General features: G+C 39.2%; 1 protein-coding gene across 2 annotated transcripts in view; it reads right to left on the bottom strand.

Annotated features, from left to right (window-relative positions):
• Positions 1–949: 949 nt before the first annotated feature.
• Positions 950–24,472, bottom strand: part of AMMECR1 (AMMECR nuclear protein 1) — a 96,124-nt gene continuing 72,601 nt past the window's right edge. For both annotated transcript variants that reach the window (XM_036402077.2, XM_036402078.2), the window contains exons 4-7: positions 16,893–17,007; positions 10,182–10,272; positions 8,438–8,534; positions 950–5,311 (exon numbers count right to left, since the gene is read on the bottom strand). In XM_036402077.2, the coding sequence (XP_036257970.2) occupies positions 5,197–5,311; positions 8,438–8,534; positions 10,182–10,272; positions 16,893–17,007 (418 nt within the window). In that variant the 3' untranslated portion in view covers positions 950–5,196. The remainder of the gene's footprint in view (positions 5,312–8,437; positions 8,535–10,181; positions 10,273–16,892; positions 17,008–24,472) is intronic.

The following is a 24,472-nucleotide window of genomic DNA, read 5'->3' as shown; positions in this document are numbered from 1 at the left end:
GAAACTCATTGTAGGAAGTGGTAATTAGCTCTGCCTTTCAATGGCCTCAGGGTTTTAGATTAGGTTTACTCTAGGTTTTACACTACATTTTACCAAATATGTGAGCCAAGCTTCCATCACTGGTTTAGTATTTACCCAGGCAGGTTTCCCTTCAGATGTTTGTTACTCTCCTAAATCAAAGCTTCAGAGCTAATGAAGGAATGGCTGCATCAGACTTCAACATCCAAAGGTGACATGGATTCTATTGCTCTGCTTTCAAAGGCTCTGCATCTACAGCCAGCAAAGCTTTTAATAGAGCATGAGGCAAACAAAGCCCTTCTAAACTGAGAGCTGAGTTCCAGGGAGATGGAATGCTTTGTCTCAGGAATTATCCTACAGAGGAAATATGCTCCCTCTAACTCAGACTCAGTAGAAGGTGTCAGTGCACCAAGAATTTGGCTGAGGGACCAAAGTTCTCCAACTGAGTTTTGGCATCAGCTGTGCTGTTGCTTTGACAGAGACTCTTCAATACACATTGGCACAAAGTTCTGTTGAACAATCTGGCTGTTAAAGGGTACTGGTGCTGTGTTGCTGACACCAGTATAATTGGTTCTGCAAAGAAGTTCTGCTTCAAAAGACTGAAACCATTTCTGCCTCTCACAGGAGGGAGCTCAGGCCTGGACAGAATTCCATGGGTAAAGTTAGACAAGAAGTATAAAACTGAACTGGCAATTGATATAAATACTGATGAATATACTGTAAATAACTAATGCAGCTGATATAAATGGTGATTTCACTGGGAGTGTTTAGTGAAAGCTGCACATACCTGTCCCCAGTTTGTTCCTACAGCAGACAAGACAGGAAAATATTTCTAACACACCATTAGCCTTTGACATTAACACCAGGTACAAATGCTTCAATAAAAACACTGACCAAGCCACACAGTTAAGCAGAGAAACATAAAAAGAAATGGTGATTCTTTTTCCTTATTTTATTGGGTAAATGATTTAAAAGGTAATAACAATAGTGTTAAAACTACTACAATATCTTTCCACAGCCATATCTCACAGACCCACAGATAACCTTCTAGCATTTTTTTTTCTTTTTCCTCATTTTTCTCTTTTTAAGCCGTACTTATATTAAAATGCCCATTTCAACAGTTTCTTCACACTAATAGCAATTAAATGTGGAAGGAAGAAGGATCTAGTTATAAAGGAAGGGGGTTCAGGTAATCTGTGATATTACTGTAATCAATTGAGTTGCTAAGGAAGGAAGGAAAAGACCGAGGCCTTACAAGCTACTCCAGGTAGCTCTAAGCCCACTGTGTGTCACCATGGCATTGAAGATAACTCAAGATGCTGGTGAACAATTTAAAGTAAGTTTTTTTTTTTTTTTTGTAACATATAAAACACTAAAATAACTTAGAAACTAGATCCAAATATCTTGAAAAGAATCAACTTTGATATACAAAAACAGTCATAAGTTGTTACAAAAGTTTCAAACAAAAGTTTGTTTTCTCAGTGCGTTTATGTACCAGCGCAATTACTGAGTCCAGAGCAAAGAAAGAGGTTTTTCTTTTTTATTTTTTTTCTTTAACAGTAATAAAAAATGAGGAAAACATATCTTTGTATATAAAGAATCATTGCTGGTCTTAAGAATAAATGTAACCAGAAACCCTTAAATCTGAGAGGCACACTTTGGGTTTCTCTTTTTTTTTTAACTTTTTTTTTTTTTTTTTAACATAAAATGAAAGTCACCAGTTTATTTAAATGGAGGAGATACTCAGACTCCCCAAATAAACTTAATTCAATTAACATCACTAGCAAAAATCAGTTAGAAACTGTACAAAAATAAAAAAGTTAACACATTTAATCCTGCAGGGATTTTGTAAGGACTGGAAGGCAGGCTTTAGGAGCAGCATTTGGGCATGGCTGGAGGCTTCTTTGGTTCGATCTAACACACATAAGAGATGTAACCTACTCCAGACAACAGTTTTAAAAACCCGCACAGTTGAGACAAGTAGAGGTCCATATACAAACTCCAGGTGTGCCAGGGCTGTGCCCACCTTGGTTCCAGAGCGGGGCTGAGGTCAGGACCGGAGCGTCCCCCCCTGCCGGAGCAGCAGCCGCTGGGGATGGCAGCGGGAAGGACACTTGAAGCATCACAAGTAACAGCTTCGTGTCAAGTCTATGGTTTGGTTGTCTAACTCAGTTTACAGAACAGAGTTTTTAGGAACATTAGGCAAGAGAATGAAAAAAACCCAAAAAACTCAACAATCTCTTCAATGGAATAAGGCAAACTGAGTAGTGCTCATAAAAAAAAAATAAATCAGCATTTCAACTTAACAAACAGTGAAATAAGCTACTTGGCTGTACCTTAATGTCTATAAAGTACCCCAAATGAAAAACAAATCTGTAGCTAACCCCAACAATAGAGCTAAAAGCTACTAAATGTAACTAGGAGGGAATGACATTTGTGAGAGCAATTGCTGATTAGCTTTAAGCAGACAGACCTGTGCTGTGCCAGTGCATGTCACAGTGAGCTGCACGTTTGGTACAAAGAATCCCACAATTACAGAGAAACAATCTGCAGCAGTTCAGCACAGTGTGCTGAGGAGGTAGGTGCCCTAGAAACACTGTAGGTTGATTATTCCAATCTTAAAAAAAAAATCATACAATCTGATTGACCACAGACTCTGTAACAGTTTTTAAATTAGTGATACAAAACTCTGGTCCAGAAGGGTCTGGCATGAGCTCGGTTCAAAAGCACACCTTTACAGTTTGTATAACACCCTTGAACTATATTTTTAAGCAACAGCTACTAAGAGATAGACAAAAATGCATTGTGCATTATGCTGTATACAAAAAGGAGACAAAACTATCCTTTTCTCCCCCAAGCCATGGTGGGAAGTATTGCTGACCTTGTCCTTAAAATCCTGCAGGATTGTTTATTCATCAGTATATCATTATTACACTGGTAAGAAATTCTGTATAACATCTGCATATATCGAAGATTTCTTAAAAAATCTGATATGATTTTAGATCCGCATGACCAGTCACGTGACCTTCTTGAGGTTGATTAGCACCTTTCAATACATATATATTTTTATATATAATAGATCTTTTTAAAAAACTTCTAACAATGAGCTCATGCAGAAGCACGAGCGAGCTGTAACGAGATGACAGATAAAGATGGGGTTGGATGACTTTTTTTCGCAGCAGAATGATTCAGTTTGTGCTCAGGTTCCCTATAAGGGCAAGAAAAAAAACCAACACAACTCTATCAGGTAGCCACTTGTTCACATTTCCACTTGAAGATTAATTCATCTAAAAGTGTTCCCCAAGTAGAAACAAGACAACAGTATCACCCAAAATAGCCTCTGTATAAACATTTACTCATTTTTGCAGCTTCTGGCTGGCATCTCTTGGCTCCTGAAATTTCAGGCCCTCTGCTTAAAAATTAAGGCATCGCAACTGAAAATGGTAATATTTGGACATAAATGCTGTGGATGAAGGAATACCAAAGACCTTCTATAAGAACCTCCATAGAAATTAAGTGGCAGACCTAACTAACCTCACATAAGGGATGAGCATAATTATCCAACTTTGAAACCCTACTGAAACACTTTTACAGTAATCCAATTTTTTTAAAACTGAATTTTATCTATTTGATTTTTATATATCTATGTATTTACAAACATTCATTATTCAAAGTAACTGGAATTTCTGCTTACTGTGGTTTACTCACTCAGATTAGGAAGGTCTTTTCTGTAACAGGCAGCCTGTGCTGCAACAGGCAGCAGTGGGAGTTCTGCAGGCACAGGAGGAAGCAGTGAGCTCCTGCCATCGACTGGCCTTGCAAACAGACCACACATACCGTTTACTAAATCCTATTTTTACAGCAGGAAAAAGTTCCAATCGATTTTCTTTCTTCTACCGTGTGGAGGGGGATCAGAATTATTACACAGTACTTACAGCTCTCAAGCACTACTCCTGCAATAGATGAAAACATGTAACATTATGGCATACTTGTCCTGGCTCTCTCACAAGAGTCTTTTTTCTTTTATTAAACAAAAGTTAACTTGATCCAATTATTCAAGACTTGATAAAATTCAGTAAGTTCAAAAGCAGATGAAGAACAAAACAGGGATTTCTCTTTTCCAAAATAAGTTTGCTAATAGTAATAAAAAAAAGTAAATCTCACTTTAAAGAGGGAAAAAAAAGTGTCCAAAACCCTGATGCCAGAGCAGCCTCAACAGGGTTTGCTAAAATGTCTGGAGCATATGTTTTCTATGAATTTTATATATAAGTATATAGTTATGTTATAGTCAAAGGCACTAAAATCTAAATCCATTTCCTTCCTAATATGACATCTGCTACTCACCAATCTGTTTTTAGGACACAAGTGTCACTCCTAATTTGAGTCATCAGAAAGGCATCGTCTCATTACGAATGCATTCTCGTGACTACTCCTGACAGGCCTGGGCTGCCTGTGATTCCCAGCACAGGATGGGACACAAAAGGGTCCTGGATTGGATTGTGCCCAAATCATTTAGGCCACTTGATTCTGAAAATGCTGCCATGTTAACATCACCTCTCGCTGTACATGAGTCGCTTCTCTTCATCCCAAAAAAGCATTTTGCATGTCAGCCTTGGTGCTCCGGCTGTTTGTGCTGGATCTGGAGATCCTGTACAGAGCTACATGGAATCTTTACTGTGAAGGTGAGATATTGTACACACAACATCATTAAGAATGTTATGAAAATGCAATTAATTGTCTACTTCAATACCTGAATCTGATATGTTTCATTCCCTATCACACCCATTAATGCAAAAGCCATGAATGCCTTCTTGCTAAGCAAAGCATCCCTAACTGCAATCCTTAAACTCTTCCTTCCATCCACAGTTACAGAAAGCCTTGATTGATATAATTCAATGTTAATGAAGTAGAAATTTAAATTTTCATAAAAAACCCAAGGGTATATGCTGCAAAAAAATCTGCAGTGAATCAATAAGAAAAAGGTATGGGATCTTTGTAGTAATGCAGTTTTCCCTCCCGTTGCCATGATGAGCTGAACCAACCAAGGAGCCTCAACATGGCAACGGAAACTATCATCATAAAATGGTACAGTAATAGAGATAGCTAGACCAAGAAGGGGCAGGGTCTCCTGGGAAGAGGTCTGCAGAGAGGTCCAGTGACTGGTCATGCGGCTCAGTGTCAGGAATAATGGTTGTATGGTGGAAGGGGGTGCCCAATACCATTCTGGAAGTGATGATGCTGACGATGGGCCAGGTACTCTGTGTAGCTCATCGTCATCTTCTCACTGCGGTACCTGGCAAAGAGCAGAGAGGCCAATTCAGGAACTGTACCAGGAAGCTGCACTGCTAGCACCAGAAATGCTGCACTGCTGCTTTGTTTAGTGGTACGAGCTCTGTACTTCTGATGCTGGGAATAAGACTGACTTCAGCTGCACAATAGTCAGGGTCATTTCCTGAATCATGTGACAAATCACAATGTAACTGCTTATGAAAAAATACTTTAAGCAAACAGAATTGTTAAAAATGGTTGGCTACTATGCTGGTTGAGGTAGAGGGAATAGAGAATGTCCTGTAGCTTCAGCCAAGCCTCTACAAAAATATTGTAGGAAAAACCATAAACAAGCACTATAGATTTTTGGGCTGTTTTTAAACAATCAGTATCGACTGTCTGCCAAATTCTGCTTTTAAAATTATCCCAGCTACATTAAATATAGTTACATTCTTTTTAGACTAGAATCACAGAATATCTCCAGTTGGAAGGGACTCATCATGAACGTCGAGTCCAAGTCCCTGCTCCTCACGCAACTACCTAAAACTAAACCATATGGTGAAAAGCATTGTTCAGACACCCCTGGCCTCCAACAGGCTGGATGCCATGACCCTGGACAGCTTGTTCCAGTGCCTGACTACCTTCTCAGTAAAGAATATTTTCCTAATGTCCAGCCTGAACTTCCCCTGAGGCAGCTTCATTCCTTCCCTCACATTCTATTGCTGGTCACCTGAAAGAGGAGATAAGCAGCTCTGTTCCACTGCCCCCCAAGGAACCTGTAGACCCCAGTGAGGTCTTTCTCAGCCCTCTCCAATCTGAACAAAACATGTGACCTCAGCTACTCCCCCTGAGACTTGCCCTTGAGGCCTTTGACCATTTCTGGTCACTTTCCTCTCATCACACTCTAAGAGTTTGAGGTCCCCACAGAGAAGCACTAAACTAATTTTACCAGGCACTGAAGTGAGACCAGCAGGCCTGTAATAACAAGGATCTCCCTTCTTCCAAATGGAACATTTGCCCACTTCCACTTGACTGGGACCTCTCCTGACTCTCAAGTCAGTTGAAAAATAATGAAGAATGGTCCCACAAGAACACTGCCCAACTCCTGGTAACTAAAAGCAGAATTCCAGGTCCTGACAACAAATACTCTGAATACATCTGCATCAGTATTGTCTGACAGTGAGGAACACAAGACCAGTGGCTGCTGGGCCTGGCAGAGAAAGCAGCAGCTCTTCTGGAACCTGTGGGATGGTATTTGGCACCAGTGAATGGAACTGCGCCCATGGGACACAAGGAGGGGCTCTGCAGGTGACAGTGAGAGACATCAGGGGCAGCTGCACAGCCCCTGCACAGCTCTGCATCCCCAGCTGCTGAGCTCTGCATTCCAGACCCCTCTGACTGCTCTGCCTCTGTGCCACTCTTTAGCTCTCTTTCAAACCATGGCCAGAACTGCTGGGTGTGACCCTGAAGGGAATGACAGACTCAGGATCAGCCTAAAGCTTTCTTCACACACAGGATGTTTACTTTAATGCAGAAGACTTGAAAAAGAAGTTAAAGGCCCTTATTTTCACTCCTCCAGTAGATATTTTCATGTATGACAATAAATTATTAAAACGAGGTTCTAAAACAGGTTGTCTAATGCTGGAAAACAATTAGGATTTTAGTAATGCTGTCTCTAATCTGTCAGCAGTATCTGAGATTTTAAGCAAGTAAAACAGACAGTCAAAAAACCCCGTTTTCTGAACGTTGAAAAAAATTATGGTTTGCTCATTTCACTTATCAGGCAATTGATTGTGGTAGCAGTTTCACTATTGTGAACTTAATTACACTAAATATAAGGCTTTTTGTGGGCTTTTTTTGGGAGGAGTGGGGTTGAACTTGAGGGTTTTTTTGTTTGGTTTTGTGCTCCATGCCATTGCTCCAAGCAAAACCATGCAGCAGGAAGAAAATGTGTGCTATATAGAATTTTTGTTTAATGGAAAAATATGCTCCTTATTTGCTGAGGTGCACAGAAATGATCTATTGCATTATTACTCTTGCCCTCAGCAATCTCCAGATACACTTTTTGAAAACAAGATAACAAGGTGTACAGCTGGAATGAATTAAAGGGAGACTGGGGCTCTGCACTTGGAAATTTAGCTGGCTTCTGTAAATCCTTCCTCCCTAATTTAACCTTCAGAATAAAATGTTTCCCTTACTTAGAGCTACTCCACAGTAGTTAGGTTCCTATAAGAATCCAGAATTCCAAACACTCATTGAGACCCAAAGTCTTTATCTCCTTGAAGAAGACAAATGGTCAAAATTTCCCTATAACCTAAGATTTAAAAAAATCCTATTTCTCCATGCATGACTAAACAACTGGAGTTCAGCAGTCATTTTACACTGCAGGCTTATACAAATAAATAGCTTTAAACCATTCCTACAGACATTCATGCAGACTCCTCTACCCTCCACAACCTAAGGACAATATTATGGGCAGAGTATTTGCTGCTAATTCTGAAATACCTTGGTTGCCACACACTAAGGGGCCCTCAAGAACACGTTTTATTAAATTAGAAAAACCAAACTAGTATGAAACTAGTTTGAAATAAAACATTAAATTCTTGTCCCCACTCCTGGGAATACCCTGACACAGTTTCACTAGAACACTGGCTGTGGAAGCAGTGCACTGCTTGCATGTCTCACACCTCAGGATTAGGGAAACCTGCACTCCACAGGGCATAACCCTGAGGTTTCTCTGAGGATCCAGGGCTCTGAGGGGCCTCCATGGCAATGCAGCAGCAGCCCCACCATGCACCATCTGCCCAAATAAATCTAACAAGAGCAAGTAATCCCTGTTAACCACAGCCCTGAACACCCACTAGAGCCAGAAATCCTCTGTGAGAAGGCAGAGCTAAACCAGCTGTGAACGTGCAGAGTTTTCAGCCCAAATCTGCAGGAACTGCCATCCCATGGTACTGAACAGCCACCTCTGACTCCTGCTTAGGCCACTCATCCCTGTGCAGAGCCTCTCCTCAGTCTGCACTGCTCCTGGGGAACAAAGCAACCATGAAAGACACATCCAGGAGAGTTCACCATCACCTTCTGCAGGAGCACTTACCAGGAAGGAGCATTACAAGAACAGGGCTGTGTGTGGTATCCCAGTGCATACCTGGTTAGCTTTATTGTTTTCCTGAATTCATTAGTAATTGGAGCTTTGTAGCCTCCTTTCCTCAACAAGGAATCTATGGTTTGAATGTGGTCCCATCCTGTGGAATTTTACAGTAGCACAAATTAGTGAGAAATGAAGCAATAGGAACAGATGTTGCAAAAGCACAGTACAGTGTGTGGTGCTGTTGAGGGTGCAAGGGCTCTGCTGGCATTTGGGATAAATCAAAACATTCTTCCCCATTTCAGAACAGCTGAAGGAAATACCACATTTAGGATTTCTTTACACACACATCTCACTCTACAAATAACATATATTTCTCATCTCATAGCTGAAATATATTAAAAATGAACCCACTTTGCCCAAGTGTCCTAAAATGGGTGTGTGAAACAAAACTAAACTTTTCCAAAACATTCTGGTATGATCATGTATCACAGCCACTTTTGACATTATAAATGGTTATAATAACATGGAAAACTAAATTTATGTATAACTTTTAAAATAATAATTAGTTGAACATGTGCAGAGAACTTGAAATCAGACTTCTTCATAAACATCACTTCACTTTACAGAGATATGGCTGATTTTAGAACAACTATAGATGATAGGTGTCTAGATAATGAAAGAAGTAATGGATTCAAAATACAGATTCATTACTGTTCTCTATAAAATCTTCATGCTATCCAAACCTCCTGTTTATTTAAAAAACTCTCATATTTTAAATAGCTGTTAGACATGTTATTTCCTAAACATGTAATAATTAGTCACATTGTTACATTAAAAAACCTGGAGAAACCACAATAGATTTGGGCACATACAGAATACAAATGAGTAGTTCTGGAGATTTTAAAGAATCAGATTGAAATTCATGGTCTACTAAAACTATTCATAAATTTAGACACATTTTCTCCACAATTCCTGAATTTTAAAAAAGCTTGGAACACCCCTAGACTTTTATGAAACTATCTGGAAACAGAATTATCAATTAAAAAGAATTCTCAGTAAAGACACCAGCTGAACTCTTTGTAGACAAACTTATATATAAAAAGATTAAAAAAAAGCAGCAGTAATGCAAACTATAAACGACTGAGACACACTCTCAACCTTGGAAATAAAAAACCATAGTGAGTGCTCAGAGTCAGCAAAAGACTGTTCAACAAAATCTACTCAAGTTTTTTAAATTTACAAACATAAGTCTGTGCCTCTATTAAAAGGGACTTTTAAAAACATTCTTTTCTACTTCCATATTGAAAATAATTTCCTTCTATCCATCAAAAACCCTGTGAAGTCAGTGTTTGTAACATGAATTGAGTACTAGCAGAAAGTACCTAACTGAAAAACAACTTGATCATCAGGATTCAGGAATAAATCATGGTGAAGATAATTGCCCAGCCATCCCAATGCTAAACAGAGCTTCTGCAGCTCCCTCATATCCCAGCCTAGCAGCCACACAGAAACTGGCAGCTTTTAACAGCTGTTATCCTGGCTGACTGCACTGTACCATTCCTCCACATTTTATTTTCCTATAGCTCCATGCATTTATGATTGGCTCAAAAACCAGCTACAGTTTACTGAAGCCCACTAGGAGACTGACACAGGCATGTAATTGGCATTTTATGTAAGAGTCTTCTTACAATTAAACACTGCTCCATCATCTGACATCAGTGCAAGGTCAAATACTGCATTTTAGATTTACAGGTATGTTAAACTCTTCACCAGATCATAGGAAATAAAGTGCAACAATGACCTTGCTCCTTGGCAACCTCGGGTAAGTAGGTGGCCGTGCGCTTTGATCCTTTCTCGTTGATGAACTCTATTCTAATGCCATGCACACCCACCTGCAAGAGATTGGCACCCATTAGTACATCAGCAGGGAAAAGAGACAACATGGGAACTGACATGGTGAAATCCAGAACAGTGCTTAACAGCATTTCACAGAGTTTCAAGGAGGTGGCACTGCAGTGGGTGGCATGTTTTGGAGAGGTGTTCACTTACTGCCATGAAAGCTCAGCAGCAGCACAGGTACACAGGATGTTCCTCTGCTCCTCACCACAGAGCTTCATTCCTGGGCTGGAGGAAATCCAGCTGAGGAGCTAAAGTTGTTCTGTCTCCTCTGACACTGTCACCATTGTTGTTGCTGATAAAATCACCTGGTCACCAGCTATAATCTGCAGGCAAAACAGCTGCCAAATCTAATGAGGCTTCAATTAAGAGCATTAATTTTGTTCAAAGCAGCAACTGAACAATCAAAGATTTGTCACACTATGGACTCGAGCCTGGAGCCTTCAAAATTTCACCTCATGTATGAGGAGAAAATGGAAATATTACAAAGTACCCAGCCTCAAACTCCTGTTTCTGTGCTACTAAGAACTGTAAGGTGACAAAATGACAGCACAGAAACCAAGATTACTAATACCAAGGAGCTGGATGCAGATAAAAATCAAAATGCTGAAAATATTGGGAGAAAAATAACCAAGAGGCTGGGCACATTTCCAGGGGCATTGTTTAAGGCCCCTGCTTTCAGGTTACAGTAATTCTGTGGAGAGTACCTGCACTGGGATCAGGCCATAAAAGATATTCCATTGCCAGAAGGTTTTCAGCTGCTTTTGAATTCTGTGCACAAACACAAAGCATTATTAGATGGACATTTTTATGCCCACATAACCAAGATGTTATTTCCATTTGAATCCCAACACTGCATGTGAAAATGAGTCAATGTTTTAAAAGGATATCACGTTGTTTGGTGTGGCACATCCTTGAGGACACAAATTTAATCAAAAAATGCTGTAAAATTTTCTCCAGTAACAATTTACTTACTTTACCATAACTGCAGGACAGTCAAAAACCAAAAAAGGAATATTTAAAAAGCTCTACCACTTCTTCAATTAACATATTTGCTTATATTAAGACTTTAATTTTTAAACTTTTCACTCCTTATATATGATATAAGCAGGGGAAATGGGAGGAAGAGTCCCTTGTAGCTGGCCATGGCCATAACCATTCTTCCCTATGAATCTAACATTGCTCATAAATAGGAAAAATGTAACATTGTGACTAACAAATTTAATTCACTGCAACTTTTAATATATTATTTCATTACCAAACATTCCTAAACCCCAACTTTCATTACATTGATATATATATAATCACCAGAGAGATTAAATCTGTATACTCAGAAGTTACAATTATAAGCCCAAAGGCCTGAAAGTAAAATGAAATTGTTAGAAGCTGAAAACAGCCCACAGAGTTTATGCCCAAACCAGTAAGTTTCTGCAGCTGGTGGTTTTGTAACTGTGTATATTCAGTACTAAGATTAAATATTTCCAGGGTTTGCACACCTTTAAATCCTGCAGAATATGAGATTCTGAATGCTACACAAGTGTTTTGCATAATAACCAGGAGCACTGGTGATGCATTGAAGTATGATGCAACATTCAAATTGCATCAATGCTCTGAATGTTTCCCATTAACCATTTTAATGGACTTTTAGGCCCGTGTCTGTAGAGAAAGGGATGTACAGCAGGGGAGAATTTCATAGCATCATTTGTGCTGTGGAGCACAAATTCCAACTGTGTAGCTGGGCAGGACAAACAGCTTTTCATTTGAGTTAAATAAATGGAAGCCACACACAAGCAAAGTAAAAATGATCCACACTAAGACTGGCATGGGCACAGTGTGGAATTTATTTTCCTCAAGAGACTGGTGTTCAACTGATGCAAACTTGTGTGAGATTTCCCAAAATAGCCCTCTCCAAGGGCTGGGTCTGTGGATGCCATTAACTGCCCTGCTACCAGGACCAGCAAACACCTTCCTACACAGCCTCAGGTCTGCTTCAGACTAAAAATACTGATGCACTACAGGCAGCATTCTGTAGAACAACAGCATCTGTCTGTGAAGTTTAGAAAAACAAACCAATCTTGTGCAGACAGAGCTGGAGTTCTGCCTCACCTATTACCATTCATTAGGGAAACAAATGCCTACAGGTACCTCTGGAGCTGAAAAGGGACCACACAATTGCTGCTTCAGCCTCCCACGTGGATAGGAACCTATTTAAATTGTTGCTATTGGGAGAGGAAAGCAAGATAAGGAGAGAGACAGGCAAAAACAATCCCTGACAATAGAAATATTTCTATGGAGTTTTAGAGCATGAAATACTGTGTTCTATCTAAGCAGTACTTGTAGATATAAACTTTCTGATCAGTTGTGTAAGTAGCCAGAGGCCATCTAAAATTAGGTTCTGTGACAATATCAACTATATTAATAGACCTTTCATTACATCTAAGGATTGCATTAAGTTACATTATTTTACTTCTGAAATTACCTTTACAAAACTTAAGATTTTGTTGTGTATTTAAACACATTCATATTCATTTATACACAATATTCTTTATTCCCATACACCTTGGGATGAGAGAAAACTCATAAATAAATGTACATGTCACATTTATTGTTTTGCCAAGTGCCTATGGCACTAGCCAGATTACTGCCCACAATACCTCTCTCTTTATATATCTAAGAAAAAATGGTTCCAAAGCACCCTCTGACAGCAAAGCTGAACACCTCTCCTGATGGACTGTTCTGCCCCAAGGCTCCAAAAACAGCCATTCAAAACAAATTCATTAATTTGTTCCTTTTGGACTGACTCTCCAACCACACTGAGAGGAAGAAACAACATTATTCTCATTAGACTGTCCATGGGGAATATGGATAAGCACCTCAACATCAGGCCTTGTTGACATTTCAGTTTCTGTGGAAACTGTTGAGTAAATTATCCAAATAATGGTTCTGCTTGGTTATATCTACTGCACTGAAATCTCTAAGCTATTTGCATGCAATCACCAGTAATTTGTTTAAGATTAATTAATGGTAAAACAGTTGTTCAGAAATACATTAAAGCAGGTAACAAAGAGCCTGTTACAGAGCATCCACATGGAATGCTCCAGAGCTGGAGCACTGCAACACCCCCTTGGTCACAGGGACAAGCATCTGCCTGTTCCTTTTGTCCACTCACTTTCTGTGTTCTGCAGCCCAGACCTGCTGCACAGCCCGTGCCCATGTGCCAGTGGCACTGTGACACCCTGCTCTGGGTTAGGGACAGCCCTTCTTTTGTCATCTCAGTCTCTGCAGCAACCTAGAAAAAAGGTTTTTTCCTTTTTTTTTTCCAGCAAAAAAGCTGGCCTAGAACTTGCACAGTGTTCCTTGTGATACCACAGAACAGTGACTTTCCCCTTTATTTACCTGACTAATACTATGGAAATAGCTGTACACAAATTTGTTTTGGAAATGGAAACCTTCAGATTAAGTGACTATTACTACTTTTTTGAAGCTGATCCCACTTGGCATTAGCTCAATTCCACAGCTTTTTAGCCCCACATTTGCAGCAAATATGCTGGCTTCTTTCTGACCATCTTTAGTAGCATCTAAATACTACATTCTGATTTAATAACAGAGGAAAAAGACTCCTCAGGAGGCTTGTTCTCTACTTCATGTCAAGCATAATCATTCATTCACATACATGGAATCACTGAATATTGTCCAAAGAGAATAACACTGAGATCCAGACTTTCTTCTCAGTTCTGCAGAACAGAAGCTGAGAGCCACTGGTGCTGCTGCACTTACAGGCAGGAAAGAATTTCCACAGCTCCTGAATATACCCACTTTGTCAACAAGGAAAAGCTGCCTTTCAGGCAACATTATTGGCTACAACTATTTAAGCTAATATTTAAACCAGTGCACACAGGTTGAAGGCCTTTTGTATCAAGACAGCACATACAATTCTGCAGATTTTACTTTACTGAAGAACAGCAACTTTGGGGCAAAGAGCTCTCTCAAGGTATTTTAAGGAAGAGCTACTGCTCAAGTTTAGCAAAAAAGTTCTTTGTTATAATTACATACAACTGCAATGCTTTAGGATCTCCTAATAAAAAATGAGGAGAGGATCAGAATCAGCAGGTCTGAATTAGTTTATGTAGGGAAGGAATGACTGCTGTCAATAGCACGTGTTTAAAAAGAAATGGTCTTTATGACTTGTCTTGTAACTAGTCCTTTGCTGTCTGATCTTTAATAAAAAAGCAGTAGTATCACCAAAAACTCCCAGACCTTTGAGTTTTTTATGCTGTCCATTTCTCTGAGGTGGAAAGGCTGTGCAACTGTGCAGGTCCATCCCAGCAGCAACTGGGCCACAGCAGTCTCTCATGGGCTCTGTCAAGCACTGCTGGAGATGCAGCTCCTACACTGCCAGTGCTCCTTTCAAAGCCCTGCATCTGCTCACCACTGCAACTCAAAGTCACAGGTATGTAAGAATGCTAGGTTGTATTTCAGGAAGCATCCTTGTGAACATGGCACTGAAGTGATCCTTTAAAGGTCACTTTCCTCTAATTACTTTTATAAAAGATGAAAATGCAGTCATTTGAGAAGTCATGGGGGAACTAACAGCAGTGAATTCACACAGATCTTCTGTTTACTTCATGGAAGTTTCTACCACTAAAGGGTTTCACATTGCTTTTTGCAGCTGAAATATTCATTTATTTTGTTTGGGAAGGTAATTTTTTAATGGGAGAAAACATCCATCACTCTGCTTCAGCACAGAGAAGACACTCCTGAGCTGTCTCCAGACAGCTTCACTCCTGACTTCAGATGAGATTGTCTCTAAGTCTCAGAGCACTGACCTGTCTGAATTGGAAATTTGGAAACATTGTGACCTGTGTCAGCAAGTTGCTGACCTGGCTCCCACAAGATCATCAGTAGCACACCTACAAAAGCAGGGACTCCTAACTAGGCTGATGTTTTCAGAATGATCTCAGCATGACAGGAGATGAAAGATGCAGACGCTCTCTTTACATCATACTCTAGACCATCCTAAAATGTCCTTTTTCCATTATATTGCATAACTGCAGCTCCCTTAAAAGACACATGGATGACATAAGCTATCCCACTGCCAGGCACACACAGTGATGAATCACTCTTTTAAGGACTAACAAAAATTTTATAATGACATACTTATATATCACCCCCCCTCCTCTGGGTCCTTTTGTATGGAAACCAAGTTTCTGACCATTTGTTACAACTGTGGGAATTTATGAAGGGTTTTAACAACTCATCACTTGAAAACCTTAAATGAAATAGGAGAGAGCAACTAAGCAACATAAGGCCTTTTATATTTTTGACCCCTGCATTCTTCCCTTGTAAGTCAGGGGTTTCTAATAAGAACAGCTGTAAGAATCCATAAAATCAATCAGAATACAGAAATGCTAGAGTTCAGCATTATGCTTATTTACACTGTTGTTAAAGTCCCACAAGTTCTGCAGAAAAATATAGAAAATGCATGGAAAGTAAAAGCCTCCTTTTTTTCATATTAGTTATGAATCAGCAGTTGCCCAAGGAACAAAGCTAAAACCAGTCTTTCCAAGGGAAAGTGGATTTTTAAACTCAGGCTTTGCTTTCAGCTTTTCCATAAGGAAAAGCTACTGAATGGACATTTTTTATCTCTAAATACAACAGAAAGTCTCTTTTTCTCCTAAGAAGTTCTAAATATTTAGTCAGGCTAAGTTATTATTAAAGGCAATTATTGTAGCTTTTGTGGTGTATCTGGCATTATAATGTCTGCTATTCTATGACGATTTCAAAATTTTTCATATGTCCACTCAAAAACAGATTCAAAGAGGAATGAGGAATGCAACATGATGACCGAGATGAGCAGTTCATCTTTAGTCAAGTACCTTGTTTTCTGCAAGCATCTAATGCTAAATAATTTGGGGAAAGAACATTACAGACTAACACTTCCATCAGCTTACACTGTCATGCACACGTCAGCATGTGCTTTTCAATCTCTTTTATGCTGCTGTTCCAAGAGGATGCATGCAGGTTTCCTAGAACCTGGCAATTAGAACAGATTCAGCTCCATGCGTAAGCAGCGTGAGAGCAGTGATTTATGTGGCCTCACTGTACAAAGGCTTTGGGAGGGCTGTGCAGGACACTCACTCTGAAAGGAAATCAAGTTTGGGGGAAGATGAATGTCTCTACAAGGTAACTGAAGCAGCTTGTTCTGGGACTGAGATTATGTGCATTTTGTTTCTGGAAGTACACATCAGACTGTTAACTTCCATACTGCAACAGCCCTTTCCAGAGTCAATGGGCTGATCTACCAGGGAGATGCTGCAAATGAGACCTCAGGACAGCCTTGCTCAGACAATACCTTCCTTGATGGAGTCTTAGACATCAAGACATCTATGCAGACCAATCAGTGTCTTTATGGGCAAAACCACAACTTTATTCCATTTGTATGGCTCAGACTCTTGAGGTGATGACATTTTATCAAAGAGTGTCTTTTGAATCCATGTACATAACCATGTGTACAGAGTGCAAAACAGTGACAGCTTCACTAATGCATGCAGATCATTTGAACAGTGTTACTTCAGCTACTGATGTTCGTTTTCATGAAAGATTCTGACATTCTTACCTCCCAATCCATGTAGTCACACACATCTTCAAAGTTAGTGAGTAGAGACACTGAGCAGAAAAGCCGTGGCAGCTCATCCCTCGTCATTGGGGGGAAACAACTATCTTTAAGGGCACTGTTGAAGACAAAACAGAATTTCAAAGAATTTTTTTTTTTAATTTCAAGGATCTAATCTGAAGAGTAAAAGGAGAAAAAAAATCTTGATGAAATGATGACCAGTTTGATTACCCAGTCACCAGTGTAACGTACACTCTGATCAACATTTCCAGCTTTTTCCTTAGACATTTGTTTTGGTTCTTGGCTGGCCAATCAGATGATGTTCTGAGGGTCATTCCTTCCTGAGCTGGTTTTGCTACTGTGACAATCTTATTATTACAGCAGCAGAAAGCTCTTGAAAAAAAGTTACAAAAGCAATAGCTCCTCCACTTGCAACTTGTAAACCCCTTTCAAAAAGGATTAAACTTCTCAACACAAAGTGAAGGGGGAAGTTCTATAGCCTGCAGTGACCAAACACTTAAAACAGTAATCAAATTGTAGAATTTAATTATTCAGTCAAAAAAAAAAAATCCAAACCAGTAGAATATTCTCTAAAAAAGACTAATATTTATGCTTACTAGCAAAGGTGAATATAAAAAGGTGAAAACATCCAAGGGCTCTACAGACCTGTAAACCTACAGGACTTGAGGTGGTTCTGCAAAGCAGATGTCATGATTAGTAACAGGGAAGCTTGCAAAGAGCTAATCCATGGATGACATACCATTCTACAGACAGACACACCTACTGGGGAAAAACCCACACTGAGGGAGCTACCTGTGCACAGGCCAGCACGCCTGCAAACACACAGCAAGCAACATGTGAGTAACAACACTTGTAAAAACCTACTTGCATAAGTTTGGTTAAGAACCTGTTAAATTGGCAAAGGGAAGGTTAATATGAGGATGGCATCTCAATCTTTTATTCTCTTAAGCTTTGAAATATGATGTGAATACAAACATGCCCATCTCCAACAAAAACAGCGATCTGCTAACTGAGCTTCTGGAGGAGTAAAGAGAATTTAAGAGACTTATTGAAATACTACCAAGGTCTTCAGCTGTCTCATTGTTTCATCTAACAATTAGATTGTTCTTAATCGTTTTACTTGGCCCAGAGCCAGTGGCTGCCCCTTAGCTGATATAATCACAGCCATGGCCAAGGTGTTAGAATAATGGCTGCAGGCCTTGCACCAGAATCCACCATTTTTTATAAAGAGCAATAGAACTTCATAACAGCAGACCACATAAGGACACATGAGAAAAAAAACACAACATGTAAAGTTTAACTAAAGGAAATCATCATATGAATAACCAGAAATAGTTTCCCATCAAGAACTAATACCAAAACCTGAAGAGTTAAAATAGAACCTTTGTTTTTCTGGGATGGGAGGGAAGGCAAATTTTTTTGTTGCAGCTATTACAAAACACAACATAGTATTGAAATTCAGACTCCAAAGTCCTTTTCTACACAGACCTGTGAAGAACTGGGGACACTAAAGAGATTTAATGCATAAGGCCTATGATATTTAACTAATGACTTCCTCTGAAGATGTATCAAAAGCAGGTAATGCTGATGGGATTTTCCAGGCTAGCTTTGAAACTGCTGGAACCAGGCAGAGTTACCATCCTCTGCTCTCTGGTGTTCCGAGCAACATCAGAGAGAACTCCTATAGCCACAGCATATCAACAATATCCCAAAATACCAATAACCTAACTCAGCTTTCAAATCCTCCCACACATGGTGGTGAAAATAAATAAACATACATATGTGAAGGGAGGACACTCAGAACACAGGGACAGCTCAAACCAAAAGTCTATCTAGCTTTAAGTCTATCTATAGTAGTAGGTCCTTACCAACAGCAGTTAGCAAAATGAGTGAGTACAAGAACATGGTCACAGCAAATATCCAGGGGTACCTTCCTAGAATACTCTCCAGGAATCCAGTTATTTATAGCTTAGGTATTTTGAGTCAGAGATAGGATCACTGTACTTTAAAGCTCTTCTGAATTTTATTTTCTAAGTTCATGTATACACACTTAAAATATTTTACCCTCCCTTTTTAATAAAAAAATTATTGGAACCCCTAATCCTCTTCAAATACATTGCTACTACAGGTGTGCTTATTTGCAGATGGTTCATTTCCCTGAGGTCTCCTGCATCTCTGTCACATAACCAATCTATGTGAACACTCTACTAAGAAGCACCCAGACAGACTTTTACTTTTGCCATTCCTGTTTGGGCAAGAAAGAAAAACCAGTTTCTACAGGCAGCAGTTTAGCCCTTACCATCCAATTCACACACTCTACAAACATCTATGGGTGGAAATTCAGGGCCTCCCCTGCCATGTCACTGCACTTGCCATGTGCATCTTGGTAACCAACTCCCAGCAAGCAGAAAACAAGACAAGGCAATGCTTGCTTTCCTCAAAAGCTTGTCATTGGTCTGAACTCAGAATAAAAAAAATCACCATGTAACTGTGGGTCATCAACATTCTTATCTGACACAGGAGAATCTGTACATATCTGTACTTTTGTAACCTTAGAATTTGATTTTAGTTTTGTTCAATGCTGTATTTTTCTGTCAATTCTTCTGTTAGAAAAATGAATGAAATCTGGCATATTAAATACCACGTTTAAAAAATATTGACTCCACAATTTTTATGTTAAACTTAGAATTAAGGGAGGGTAAGTGGAAATAATCAGCAAAATAAGTTGGAAAAATTAGGTGGCATTCAAAACTACTTTTAAAGAAAAAGCCCAGTGATTGTAAAAACATTTCCTAGGCCATCTGTTCTTTATTCCTTCATGCCCAGAAATAGATTACATATATTGCTGCTGACTAAATGGAAGTACATAGTACTGAAAAGAGGTAGTGCCAAGCAAGGGGAATTCTAGCTGGCCAATAAAAGGGCATTCATTTTTCCACATAGAGTATGCTCCATGTAAAAAGTCAGAATTGAATCCTGTTCAAGGAAAACTATTTTTAGATACTAAATGAATGCATGCATATGCATGGCCTTTCTAGTTAAATATTTATGCAGTCCTGGATGTCCTAAGATCAAGTAATTGCTGGTTAGGAAAAAAGCCAAAACAAAGTGTTACTCAACTATCAGTTTTTCTTCAGCTGAGGCATACTATACAAATCTCAGCTTTTCTTCAAATGAAGTTTATTTGGCTATAGGGAACGTTTATCAGTAATTTCATTTTCGAAAGACCACTCCTCCTTGTATATGGGATATAGAAAAGCTTGCAAACACTTCAAAGACACTAAAAGTATAAAAAGAAAAGGGAATTGTTTGAAGTATGAGTTGCTGTGACAAACAGCATGATGATTTGGAAAAAAATATATTCCTTACATATATATGTTCCTTAAGACTACATCTTGTTTTCTATAAAATATCACTACAGAAGCTCTTAGAACAACCTGAAATGACAGTATGTGCAGGTGAACCAAAATGAAATACATTGTGTTCTCCATCCATAATTTCTGTAGGCTACAAAAATGCCTTAAAAAGAAAAGTCAGCTTCAACCTAGGGCTCTTACATGTGATATGGCAGATGGGTTACAAACAGTAGAACACAAATTAGGGAAATAAGTAGTAGTGGAGTTTAATTACTCTGTTTAGAAATGCCTCAAAATCCTTGTGATTGAATAAAAAAGATCCTTTAAATAAGTTTGATAAGATATAAGCATTAAAAATAGTAAAGAGGGATTTTGATGCAGATGAATGGTGGCATTAAATGAATTGAATTCCTAGTGTTTTACTCATTGCTATTTAACAACAAACGTTAACAGTGAAATTTCCCACTAAAGCTCTTTTTTGGGGACAGTCACATCTACAGACCTATACTGGACAGAGTTTAGATAAAACTGGATACAGTTCTGTACATTGCTGGAAATTACTTCAAAGGTTTAAACATGACACGGGAGGAGGAGACGCAAAGGAAGCTGTCAAACACTGGGCATGATGTAAGTAATACTCACTTTTATAGGAAGTGTGAATGAGGCAGAGACATTAAGTGACTCATGCAATTTAGGAGGCTTACACTGAGTCAGTGACAGAACTGAGAACAGAGTCCAAGATCCCTGATTCCTAAAAATCTACTTTTTGTGACAGCCTCTCTTTCAGTCTGCTCAGCCTATCCTGTATAAATGTAGCTCCCAAGAGCCTAATCTAACAGAACTGATAAATTTAATCCAATTTAAAAATTAATTTTCTATTGCTTTTTTAGTTCAATCTATAGTAATAATTTTTTTCTTAACCAGTTTCTGATATTGAACACAGTTAAACTAAACCACAACTTTATGGCATCTAAACAATTCTTCAAATATCATCAGTACACATATGAAAAGCAGGCTAAGGATCTTATTTTACAAACTATTACTCTCTTCTGATAAACAGTACCTTGGCACTACTTTCAGATGGTAGGGAAAAGACTTAAATCCTACCAGCTCTTTATTCAGCTCAATAAATGTAACCCTGAGAGATTTTGCAATTTTTTTCAGAGCCAACTAAGCTTAGTAGAATTACATTTGAAGATGTATTTAACAAAGAAATGGCCCTTTGTCAATGAATTCAGCCCAAAGGGCCGAGATATTGTACTTCAATTAGTTCAAAACCGCCTTAAATTAATGAGTGGCAAACTCACTGGGTTTTAGGGAACAGTGAAGAAAAGACAACAGCAAGAGACACTTGGTGCCAGGGTTTCAGAACAAGAAAAAAAGACAGCATTTACTGTTCCACTTCTGAGTTACTGAGCAGTGAAGTTAGTTCAGATTTCTACTTCTTCATTCAGTAACTTCAAGAGGAAGAAATTAAGGAACACTTAAGCAGACCACCAGTATTTTCCTAATGAAAATCAGCTCTCACAGCTCGGTTTGGCAGAGACCAGAGAAAACTAACAGCTTCCAAGTCACGACATGCAATTAATTTTTAAGCCAGAAAAGCAGGGCAGAGTGTGCTCTACTGAAGAAAGTAGAAATTATTATGAATACAATCCTCCTAGCTGTCAGCATAAGCCATCAGACAGCCCAACACAACCCACAGGTCAGCCTTCTACTCACTTTTATTTATGACCAGCAGAATTTTGCCAATTTAAATGGAGATTTCAAGGACTAATTTAAACACAACATCAAATCACTTGAATGCAAGCAAAAAACATTTATTTATATTGTTGCTCTTTTTTTGGGTCAGACTGGAAAAATTTCCAGGAAACAAAACAACTGTGAATGACGTGTTTTTCCTGAACCCTCCCTTACATTTGGGAGACAGAATGGGAAAGAACAACATTTATATTTCCTGCACATTATGCTGCTAAGTGGTAGTCAGAGGATAAAAAAAGAAATACACATTTGTTGTGTGGCACAGAAGTACATCTCTGAAGTTCTCAGCTGATTTTATTAGCACAGTGCAGCAGGTAACAGCAACAGCATTCCAGATGGGACAAATAAAATACTGATCTGGCATTCTGGCTCTTGAATCAATTTATTTTTTTTACTCCACAGAAGTGAAGTATGCCAGAAGGACTCTCTTCTCCCAATCTGTCTGAAATCAGACATATAACTTAAGAAGAAGGAAAAACCTGCTTTGAAAAAATACCATTCCGTTTAAGACAAATCAGAGCATGTATATAAATAAGGCATTTAGAAAAGCTCATCAGAAAAGGCAACCTATGTTGGCTACATAAGACACTTAACTCACTATTTTAGACAGCCAGGGGCTCCAAAAATAAGCTGTCTGTATGTTCTCCTTATTTAATGGCTTCAAAAGTATTTTTATGTACACACATGTATTGTGGAAACCATACCCACAATTAAAAATCAAACCATACTGGTATTGCTGGTAAGTTTCTGTGCCCTTGTTTTTCCATAAAAAAGTCCACTAGTTGTATAAATCAAAAGCAGCCTTTACAGAATATTTCTAGGCATACTTAAAATGTCCAGACAAATCCTTATTTGATTTCTTATTCTGGCTACACAGTACAGATGCACTCCAGAGCACACAGAAGGACTGACAGGGTGTGAGATGCTGCTCCAGGACTCTGCAGTTACTGTGAGTACCTGTTAGGACACAGAGCTCATGTGCACCTGCCCAGTGACCATGGGCTGAAGCTCCTGGGGGTTTCACTACTGCTGGTTCTTCAGCTGGGTCTGTCAGCCTTGGGTACATAGCAGATGAAAACTCCAACTCCTCACTGACTCACCATCACAACATTTCCTTTAAGAAAAGCAAGCTCACAAGCATGAAGCTCTAAAAACCAACATTCCCATAAATTCAGGGCTTTTTAGCAGAATGAAACAAATATGTTTTTTCTACTGCTCTGATAATTATCCACAGAAATATTCTATCATGCTGGATTCTTCCAAATAAACCTAGGTCATCCTTATGCCATGATGATGTTACACTGTGTGAACATGATGCCTGACATGATTTTTCTCTCTCTTTCTGCCATAAATTATCAGGGAAACAACAAAGGCTTGTATGGATAGGTTCTTAAAGTCTAGGAAAATTCTGTGTACGTGCTGTTATGGACTTCAAGTGGAAAAGTATGATCACAAAAGTCACAGCACTTGCAACCTGCTCCCATCAAAAGGTTCAGTTAAAACTAAGATCCACAAAGTGATATTGTAGGTTCCTGATTACATTCATAAGAGTCAAGTTTCTATGGCTTTAACTTCCTGTTTCCTGAAACCAGAAATCTTACACTATAGTGCTTCTGTGGTTCTAAAGGACTTACTGGCCTTTCAAAAGGCCAAATAAGGTAAAGACTCCATTTTTCTCACAGTTTTAGTCCTACAGTGCATGAGGTATCATTTTGCATTACTATACAATCAATACACCCTATTACATCAGAAAAAAAAAAATCTTCAGTTACGTTAACTTCAAGACACAGCAAAGCTTCAGTAACAGCTCAGAGCTATACCCTGACAGAGGTGTGCTAAATCCAAAATCTTCCCATCACACAGGGCAGTGAGAGAGGGACAGCTTGGAGCACACAACAGCCCAGAGTGAGCAGTTACTGTGCACTTGCCTAGCTGGAGGTGGAGATCTGCAGCTGCTGTTCCATCCACTCCATCCCACAGGAACACAACGAGGCAGTTTGGGACATCCACCACCCCACAGCTGCCTGCACTGGGAATTGCCCAGCACAGACCCCAAACATCTGACTACAAGGGAACATTAGGTCAGCAGCTCTACACAGGAGTTTCTTCATTGGGGGCAGCTTCTTTTCTGCCTTTTCCTGTATTGTCCCTCACCTGTCCCTGCATCCTGCTGGGATAAATGACAATGGAATTCAAAAATGCGTGACAGTTTGTGTCAAACATTCAAGAAGCTGAAAGGTTTCAATTTCCACAGAAATGTCTTGGCTTGCTACATAAAAACTAAATCCACAGCACTTCAAACGTTCTCCCAGTATAACACAGTAGGCTTGTCACAGTGATTCCAGACGCTTGTTTAAAAACTGAGCAACAAAACTGACCAGGGTTTGGTGTGTAGGCTTTTGTTTGGTGAATACATGATAACAGACTAGTCAGAAAACCTTAATT

Source organism: Molothrus ater, chromosome 14 (assembly GCF_012460135.2).
Source record: "Molothrus ater isolate BHLD 08-10-18 breed brown headed cowbird chromosome 14, BPBGC_Mater_1.1, whole genome shotgun sequence".
Taxonomy (NCBI): Eukaryota; Metazoa; Chordata; class Aves; order Passeriformes; family Icteridae; genus Molothrus; species Molothrus ater.
The sequence above is the reverse complement of the archived record's forward strand: the minus strand, read 5'-3'. Positions and strand labels throughout refer to the sequence as shown.